Source organism: Sceloporus occidentalis, unplaced genomic scaffold (assembly GCF_023333645.1).
Source record: "Sceloporus occidentalis isolate IW3139 unplaced genomic scaffold, rSceOcc1.0.p SCAF_57, whole genome shotgun sequence".
Taxonomy (NCBI): Eukaryota; Metazoa; Chordata; class Lepidosauria; order Squamata; family Phrynosomatidae; genus Sceloporus; species Sceloporus occidentalis.
In genome coordinates this window covers 2,544,514-2,554,788 of record NW_028317037.1, presented here as the reverse complement: position 1 = coordinate 2,554,788, position 10,275 = coordinate 2,544,514, and the positions used below count along the sequence as shown (strand labels likewise).

At 45.2% G+C, this 10,275-nt stretch overlaps 1 protein-coding gene across 1 annotated transcript; it reads right to left on the bottom strand.

The window, feature by feature from the left end:
• Window positions 1-2,204: 2,204 nt before the first annotated feature.
• Window positions 2,205-7,124, bottom strand: LOC149287701 (uncharacterized). Its single transcript, XM_089492561.1, has 2 exons — window positions 7,094-7,124; window positions 2,205-3,394 (listed from the first exon to the last, which is right to left on the bottom strand). The coding sequence occupies exons 1-2, from the start codon at window positions 7,122-7,124 to the stop codon at window positions 2,241-2,243; spliced, it is 1,185 nt and encodes a 394-aa protein (XP_089348687.1). The 3' UTR covers window positions 2,205-2,240.
• Between the last annotated feature and the right edge of the window lie 3,151 nt (window positions 7,125-10,275).

Sequence of the window (10,275 nt, the reverse complement as noted above, 5' to 3'; positions counted from 1 at the left end):
GCTGGATGACCATCTGTCAGGGATGCTTTGATTTGGATTTCCTGCATCGTAGGGGGTTGGACTGGATGGCCCTAGTGGTCTCTTCCAACTCTACGATTCTATGATTCTATGATTCCTATTCATTCATTCCTATTGTACTTTCTTTTAACTGTATGGTTGTGTTATTTATTACATTTCATCCCATCTTTCTCCCATGGGTGGGTCTCAAGGTGGCTTAGAATACAAAATGTAGAATGAACAAAAGCATCTTTGGGTCTCCATTAGTCCAAAATGACTTGGAGACACACCAGCACCACCAGCAGCAGAACCACAACAAGGCAATGTCACACCTTCTTCCCCTCCTTTCTTTCAATGGTCAGATCCCTGATTTTGTCACATCCCTAATTTTGCTTTAGGACTAATCTGCCCAACTTTCTTCTTTCACTGGCCAAAGACAGTGAGGCCAAAGTTGGAGATAAAGGGAACCCACCACAGGGCCCTGTCTACGTTGCAGCTGGGAGTGAGGCCATAGCCATTGCGGAACAGGAGGAAGAAGAGGAGGAAGAGTATATAACCAGGAAACATTTGACATTGTACGTTTTCTGCCACTCATATCATGCTGAAAACATGCAGAAAAGAGTATCTATTGAACTCTTCTCCTGCATCACATTTTAGATTAGCTGATTTTCCTCTTTACTTAGCTGTCCAAAGCAATAGGCAAGTTAAAAAAATTCCTCCCACCTTCCCTCCCACCCTTCACTTTCACATGGCTCCTCTCTGTTTGTTCCCCTCTTCAGTGCGAAGAGAAGATGCAGCCAGTCAGGAAGGCCATACAAGATCTGGACAACCCAGGCAAGGGGCACTTGGTGGAAGAACTGGAGAATCTTATGCTCAGCTGTCTGTTGAGATAGGCGACCACATCGGCAAGTGCTTGAAAGCTTATTCCAACAAGCAGGAAACTATACTTTGGCGAAGGTAAGCCTCAGCTACTTTCCTGCCAGGCCTTTTACCATGGAATCCAATGACCCCGACGGAAAACCCAGGACAGGGCTATAGAAAGGGAGCTTGTTTGGCTCTCGGTGGCTCCCCTTGAGGTCCAATGGACACGGCAGATTGCAGTCTGGAACATAGTTGAATGCAGGAGCAATCATGGGTCTTGGCTTCCATGTCAACCTGTTCTCAGTTTTAATACCCTCTAAGATGCTGAGTTTGAGGGATATGGTTCAGCACCGTCAATAGTTGCCTTAAAATCTGAGACTGCGCATTCGCACATACATCCAAAGGCCCCTTTTGATCATGTGCAGGGATCACCAGGGCCTTACTGCTGCTGCTGTTTACTCCACTGGCAGCCTTTGAGGGAAGGGAAGGAGCGCGCCGGGGGTTCAGCAGCCTCCCCTTCCTTCCTTCCTTCCTTCCTTCCTTCCTTCCTTCCTTCCTTCCTTATTCCTCCCTCCTTTCCTTCTTTTGAGGAGATTTTGAAGAGGCCACAGTGGTGCCCAGGAAAGGCAGGAAAGGAAGACTCTGCTTTGGAAATAGCTTCTCTGTGTATACTGTATGTATATAGATATAGATATATATAGATGTATGTGTGTTTGCCTCTGCTGTTCTTATGGCTGGGAATGTTGCTGAGGACTGAGGGGAGAAGAAAGGGTCAGTTTTGTGCAAATTCACAACTTCTGTGCATCAAAGAGTCCAATGTGTTGAAATAACAAAGACCTTTATTGAAAACACAGCCAGAAATTCAGTGTTTAAGCCAGAACTGCCTCCCCAAGCCAAAGAATATACTGAAACTCCAAAACCTAAAACTCCACCTTCTATCAAACCTAGCCCCCACCTACAATTACCATCATCTATCCCCCACTATTAACCAGCCCCACTTTGCCATCCTTCTCACACGCACAATCTCTCCCTGCCCCAGACATTCGAAGAAACTAGCTCCCTTTCTGTTACTACCGGTCCCCAACTTTCTTCAGCCAACATCCCACAAATTCTGAATGCTATCATTGCTATTCTAGCTAGCTGCAATAAATCCCAGCCCCCCGTCTAACTAACCTAAACCACAGCCCATAATCCCCAGCCAAATTTATAACCCAAAGTGATTATCTATACTAGTAGCAATGAAAACCTAAACTTAACAAAATATAACATAAACAGACATATGGACATAAAAACCGTACAAATAAAATCATGAGGGCCTTTTCTTAGCACTGCTGGAATGAAAAAAGATTTTTGTATTCCTTCTTTACAAAAATAAAGTTCGTTCACTGCTTGGATTTGTGTGGCTTCTCTCCTGTATGGATTCTCTGGTGTGTCAGTAGGTTTGACTGCTGAGAAAAACAGTTCCCACAATGCTGGCATTTGTATGGCTTTTCTCCTGAGTGGATTCTCTGGTATGTCAGTAGGTGGGACTGCCGAGAAAAACAATTCCCACAATGCTGGCATTTGTATGGCTTCTCTCCTGAGTGGATTCTCTGGTGTGTCAGTAGGTGGGACTGCCGAGAAAAACAGTTCCCACAATGCTGGCATTTGTAAGGCTTCTCTCCTGTGTGGATTCTCTGGTGTGTCAGTAGGTGAGACTGCTGAGAAAAACAGTTCCCACAATGCTGGCATTTGTATGGCTTTTCTCCTGAGTGGATTCTCTGGTATGTCAGTAGGTGGGACTGCTGAGAAAAACAGTTCCCACAATGCTGGCATTTGTAAGGCTTCTCTCCTGAGTGGATTCTCTGGTGTGTCAGTAGGTGGGACTGCCGAGAAAAACAGTTCCCACAATGCTGGCATTTGTAAGGCTTCTCTCCTGTGTGGATTCTCTGGTGTGTCAGTAGGTGAGACTGCTGAGAAAAACAGTTCCCACAATGCTGGCATTTGTATGGCTTTTCTCCTGAGTGGATTCTCTGGTATGTCAGTAGGTGGGACTGCTGAGAAAAACAGTTCCCACAATGCTGGCATTTGTAAGGCTTCTCTCCTGAGTGGATTCTCTGGTGTGTCAGTAGGTGGGACTGCCGAGAAAAACAGTTCCCACAATGCTGGCATTTGTAAGGCTTCTCTCCTGTGTGGATTCTCTGGTGTGTCAGTAGGTGAGACTGCTGAGAAAAACAGTTCCCACAATGCTGGCATTTGTAAGGCTTCTCTCCTGAGTGGATTCTCTGGTGTGTCAGTAGGTGGGACTGCCGAGAAAAACAGTTCCCACAATGCTGGCATTTGTAAGGCTTCTCTCCTGAGTGGATTCTCTGGTGTGTCAGTAGGGTTGACTGCTGAGGAAAACAATTCCCACAATGCTGGCATTTGTATGGCTTCTCTCCAGTATGGACTCTTTGATGCATGACAAGGATAGACTTGTACGTAAAATGTTTCCCACAATTCTGGCAGTTGTATGGCTTCTCTGATGTGTGGACTCTCTCATGACTGACAAGTTCTTCTGTAAAGAAGAATAATGACAGATAATACTGAAATTCAGAGTTAAGAGAGGAAAGTGTTAGCCCAACATTTAGCCCTACGTTCACGCCTCCCTATTTGAGATTAAATTAATAGAGTTGGAGTGGGTGACCTGAGCATGATTCTGGTGCAGGTGCCCCAAATCCATGAAATGATTATATCCTTACTCAGAGGAGCTGGCAAAGAGGAGATTGTGGGGAACTACCTTGAGGTAATCAGTAGAAGCAGATAGTCATACAGACTGTTGAATAAATATTCATTTAAACATGTGTAAAAATATCTTGATTGAAAAGTGGCATCATATCCTGTGAGATGGCCAGAGAGTGCTGAGTCAGAGCACATGGCATGATGCAAGCTAACTGCAGAGGACGCTTCATAGTGTAGCATCAGGAAATGAATCACAACCAATACAGTATACAGGTCACATGTGGATTGCTGTGGATAGGATTGAATTGTAGTTGTTTATACAAGAGACAGTGAACATGATGGAAGTCAGAGAGGAGAGCTTGCAAATATTTTTTATTTTGCAACTCAAGATAAAAAACTTCCAAAGATTCAGATGAAATCAACTGTGTCTGTGACTTATTTTTAAGTGTGAAAAGTGGTCAGTGCATTACCAACACCTGTATCTGGAAATTTCTGCTATGTTATTGATCAGCTGCATCTGGGTGCATCGTGCTCACATTGTGTTGTACATTAGCTTGTGAACGGGACTGGAATTCAGAGCCAAGAAGGACCTGAGAACTGGGGTGCTAATCCCTTATGTCTTAGGTATTTGTACCAAGCACCCATTTTATTCCATTTGATTTTGGACCATATTTTCCCCAACCAGGAAACTTTCTGAAACGATTTAAACCTTATAGAAACTCAAGTTCTGCCCACTAGCAACAATTTCAGTACAAATATACCAACTGGCTGTTGGTATATTTATTAGCATCAGTCCAGTTGCAGACAGACACTCTGTTGGTTTACATTGCTAAACACCTCAGTACACTTGCCAGCTACACTTGCCATGGGAGTTACTGATTTCTCTCACCATTCTGGACTGTCAGCACTTGGAATCAAGTTCTGTCTAGGTTATGTATTACCATTAGCAAAGCCTAACATCACCAGTCCCACCTTTGTTACCTAGTTCTTGTTTTTGTGCGTGAACACCTATATATGTGTGCCTGAGTGTAGAGTGCACCTGCGTCATACGCGGGCATGCCTTACACGGATTTCAGCATACACTAAAAGTCACATTGGGAAAAGGGCCGGCATGCCTCATAAGGGTTAATGGCGCCTCATTCATTTAAATAGGGCTTGGGAATATACGGAATTCGTCTAATGCCGGGGGGGGGGGGGGGTCCGGAACTACTGAGGTCCCTGTTGCCCCAATCTCTCCTTTGAACTAAGTATGAAATTCCCCTAAAAGCATAGCACTTGGGGGTGTCCTCCCCAGACTCCAGCAATCAGGTAATAAAGGTCCTCTGGAATCAACCATGGAACTAAGCAAGCTCAGATTGGAAAAGAAACATTAGAGAAAAAGGGATTTTTGTGTTGCCCTTTCATCTCTTCATGGGCCAATAGTGTGATGCGGCAGCTACAAAGGCCCAAGTGATTCTAGGCTGCATCAATGCAAGAATAGTTTCTAGATCAAGGGAAGTAATAGTGCCACTCTATTCTGCTTTGGTCAGCCCTCACTTGGAATAATCCTGTGTCCAGTTCTGGGCCCCATAATTCAAAAAGGATGTTGACAAATTGGAGCATGCCCAAAGAAGGGCAACCAAAGTGGTGTAGAGTCTGGGAACTATCAAGTTCTGTGAGGAACACTTTTAAGAGCTGGTTATGTTTAGCCTGGAGAAAAGAAGATAAAGAGTGGATATTATATCCAAGTTTAAATATTTGAAAGGTTGTCATGTTGCACATGGAGCAAGCTTGCTTTTTGTTGCTACAGAGAAAAGGCGACACCACAATAGATGCAAGACACAGGGAAAGAGGTTCCACCTAAACATTAGGAGGAACTTTGTGACAGTAAGAGCTCTGACAGTGGAATATACTCCTTTAGAGTCTGGTGGAGTTCTCTCATTTGGATGTCTTTAAAGAGAGGCTGGATGGCCATCTCTTGGGGGTGATTTGAATGTGTATTCCTACATGGCAGAAGGGGGTTGAACAGGATGGCCCTTGTGGTCTATTCCAACTCTATGATTCTATTATTCTAGTGGAACCATAGAAACATAATAATATAGGATAAAAGGACCCTCAGTCTTTATAGAAAGAGCAATGGATTCAGCTTCCTTACCTACAGAAGCCACATTCTCATAATTGTCCATCATTACATAACTGTACAAATGTTTCTGTTTCTTTGTCAACAGATTCCATTCATCCTCGGAGAAATATACTGCCACATCTGCAAAGGTCACCTGAAATAGAAAATAGCCCTCATCCAGAGAGTGACTAAGCAAAAGGGGAGGAAAGCACATGGTGCATCCGAAATATTAGTATTTCATCACTTCAGAAATCAGTCCAGGAAATAAACATTAAATTTTGGCTGGGATATTGAGGATGGATTAGGATACTCACTATCCCAGCACATATAGTACATTTAGCCACCAAAGAATTGTGGTGCATTTAGATATTTCTTGCCAAATTTCAGAGGCAAACGTCATCTTAAATAAGGGCCACTGGGCCCAATCCCAATTTAGATCCAGAGACATTCTCCCATATCCCCCAACATTTCGCAGATTGGAAAAGCAAGACATATATGGACAAGCAATCCAGAAGGGGGTGAAGATGGCCAAAGTTGTTTATGAGGAAGATCACACAAGCTAGGAAGGGCACATCAGTTTGCTTTTGCTTCAGCCTCTTGGGAAGGGCATATCCTGCCTCCTTCTTTCCTCTCCTCTCCGCAATTTTGAGTTGATGGGCTGCAAACTGAATGGCACTCAGGAACTGAAGTGAGCTGAGAAGGGGGAAAGTGGGATGGGGTATTTTTAAAAGTCCCTGAAAAAGTGGGGTGAGAGAGGCTTAACCAGGACTGTCTCTGCTAAATTGGGAGAGTATATTCTCCACTTGCTTTCATGAACTGGCCCAGCACTGACACAGATGAAACTAATAGTCAAGAACCCAGACTCACCAAAGAGTTCTTGTACCTCTGCATCCTCTTTCTCTTGGAGCCCAACTCCCTCCGCTTGGCCTCTGTGTCAGCCATCAGGTGGGCAGGGGTCCTGGTGGTCTTGCACTTGGGTCACTTCCAGAAAGAGAGGCCCAAAGCCGTGTACGAAGAGGCCGAGATGAAGTTCCTGACAAAAGGGACCAGGGTTAGGGTAGGCTTGGTAAGAAACCCGGCAGCGCTCAAAGACACAGAGAACGGCATCCTACTGATGACATGCGCAGGTTATATATGCCTCCTTTGGGCCGATGCAGAGGTGGGTATCCCCTTCCTCCCTCTGCACCAAACAAAGCCCCCTGGACCTAGCATAGATTCACTGCAGTTCCCTTACACAACAGCTATTCCATGCCTTGTGAGAGTGGTGGGGAATCAGGGGATGGGGAATTGGAAAGGGCCTTGTCTATGTCCCTGTAGCTAGATGTGAAATGAGTGCATCATTTCCAGAAGTACCCAGTGGTCCTCAGAGGAAGATGTCTTCATTTTGCTTCTGGCTACAGAAACACAGCTGGATGCTTCTCTAATACCTCGCACCTGACACTCTCAGCAGGCATGGAATGGCCATGTGGGATGGCATCCACAACTCTATGGTAGGACCTGGGTCAGTGAATGGCCAGTTGTAGCCTCATTCCACCCAGAACAACACTGCAGCGTGGAGGGTTTTGCTGAGTCAGGCTGTGTGGTCTAGTGGGCCCCTCATTCTCCCAAACCAGTTGCCCTCCATCCCCCAGAGAGGCCCCTGGTCAGGCAGGGCAGGAAAGGAGCTCTCTCTTCTCTTCTTGCTCCCCTTGCATTGTATCATGCCCTCCTCCCAAGGTTGGGGGGCATCAGAGGATTGACCTGATGGGAAGAGAGCACCTGATTTCCGCATGCAGGACTAAATCCTAACCTGGAACCTATACTATGCTTTGTCCTGATCAGAGGAGAATCACTGAATCAGTTGGATTTACCTATAGGTTGACTCGCCAGTCACTTATGGGTTCAGTGGGTCTAATCTCTAGGGTTAACCGACAGGATTCATGCCACCTCAGGTTTTTTAAAATGATGAAATGCTGTTTCAAAGTCATGGATGAGAATTAGACTACTCTTTCATGTAGAGGAGGAGGAGGAGGACCTGTTTTATGTCCCACGAAGAGAAGATCTAGCTCCTGGACTGGATAAGATATGCACTACTTTACGGATCTGATCCACAGCCTCCCCTCATCATGCCCCCATCCCCATTTTGACACTGGTGAAAATAATCATTTCATTATTACAAATGAGAGTGTTTATCTAAGTTTAACTGCTGTGTTTCTGTCTGTCAGTCATAGCTAGGGCATGAGGTGTGCACCTCCTCTCTCTGCTTGCTGAGGCCATCCAGAAATCCTTATCTGTATCTTTGTGTGCAGTGTTTCTGAACAGACCCATTGTCAAAATCACATTCATTTTCTCTTCTTTTAGTATATTTTTAAAAGGTATGCACACCACTTGATACAATAAAATTCTATAAATGTATAGGTTTAAGATTAAAGACTGCATCCTGGATTATGCTTATTTTTGGGAAGAGAGGACATATGTAAATTCATTTTATAAACTCAGTAAAACAAATACCTCACAAAGCTCTAGTAAACAACAAACATATATTCCCCACACAAAGGACCATGTGTCTGGGGTCTGGAAATCTCACTTCCACCTTCTGGAAAGACAATGCTGCCAGAAACTGAATTTGGGGCTTTATGCCTGCAAAGCATGGGCTCAGTCTCTCAGCTGAAGCCCTTCCACACAATCCTGGACTGAAGTATTTAAACAAAGGTCCTCTTCCAGCTCCAGGAATAAAGGCCTACCTTCAGTACAAGGACACTGACTTCTGCAGCTTCAGAAAGGGCTCTTCTGTAATCCTTTATGGCTGATTCCTGCAGCCCCAGAAAGGCCGCTCCTGCAGTTCTTTACAGCTGGAGCTTCCCTGGGTCAGAGTCCGTCTCCTCAGCCGTAGAGAAGGGTTGCTCTGAGTGCGAAGGAGGAGGAGGTCCAAGGGCTGAGGGAGGGAAGGCAATGGGGAAAAGGTCAGTGCCAATGGCCATGGAGGGCAGAAGGTGACAATGCCTAGGAAACTCCTCTGAGTCCCAGCCATTCTAGGAATGAGTGGCAGGAGTGAGTCCAGGGGGCTGAGGGGATCTCCTTTCCCAAAGGGGGAGGCAAGGACGGAAGGACCCTCCCCAGCTAGGGCCCAAAGGGAGTGTCTCTTGCTCTACCTCTTTCTCCCAGCCCCCAAAGCCCAGCCTCCCCACTGGCCCAGTCTCTCCTTCCTTCCTTCCTTCCTTCCTTCCTTCCTTCCTTCCTTCCTTCCTTCTTCTCCCCAAAATGGAGAGTCAGAGGCACAAAGGGACACATTTCCTTCCTTTTGGCCCAAGAAGCCTGGCCTCCTTGACTCTGGAGCCTCAGGAGAGAAAGAGATACCTCTGTTCAACTGAGGCCTCAGAGAAAGCTCTGGAACAAGCAGCACAAAATGGCTGCCAGAATACAAAATGGCCAGGGATGGAGGGAGGGACTGGGATCCCAGCCAATCAGGGCCAGGGATGGTGGGAGGGAAGGGGATTCCAGCCAATCAGGGCCAGGGATGGTGGGAGGGAAGGGGATTCCAGCCAATCAGGGCCAGGGATGGTGGGAGGGACAGGGATTCCAGCCAATGGCAGCCCTCAGAGTGTCCTCAGGAGGAAATCACGTGTAAAATACATATCATAAAAACATCACAAAGTATAAAAATTCCAATTACAATAATCACAGGGCAGTTATGCTGTTATGAGCGGAAGTAAACGTATATGCAATTATAATTATATATACATGCTGATGTTCAACAGAACATGGCCGATGTATACATGTTCAGGTGCATACATGTGCATGCATATGTACCCCCATATTTCTCCATTCGTTTGCTTATGTTTAACTTGTACTCAAGTAGAAGAGTATATATAAATGTGTTTGTATATATGTGTGTGTGTGTGACCCAACATATATGTGTACCTGTGCTTGCATCTCTCTCTCTCTCTCTCTCTCTATATATATATATATATATATATACACACACACATGTGCGTACACATGCACACGTTCAGATAGATATCTATGGGTATGTATAGATGTATCTATGGGTGTTGTATGCAAGATCTATAGAACTGAAACATTCCATATATATATATATATATATATATGTAGGCACATAAAGGTATGAGTCTGATGTAAAGTACCTTTAAGACAAAGCCCTTAGTGATATCAACTGCAGTATATATATAGTATTAAGAGGGTTGGAGAGGGAATGATGGTTCTCTCTTCTTCATCTCACTCTCCTGGAACTGGCGGTGCTCAGTAGCTCATGGATGAATAAACTTACTGCTCTTATTTGAAGACTGGACGCTGTGTGGATTCTTATAAGATTGGCTTCCAACAGTAGACAGCACAGTGAGTGCACTTAGATAGAGATGCCTCCACATATATACATATATGTATACGCACAAACACACACGCACACATACATCTGTTGTTGGCCATCGAAGGCTGCTGAGCGATCCAAAAGCACCAGCAGGGTCACACTTCCCCTATCGATACTCAAGCTGAGATCATCTACAAAGGTGACCATAGCAGTCTCGACTCTGTATACCATCCTGAAGCCAGTTTGAAATAGGTCCAGATAATCTGTCTCATCCAAGCCCACTGGGAGATGAAGAGCAACTGTCTTCTCA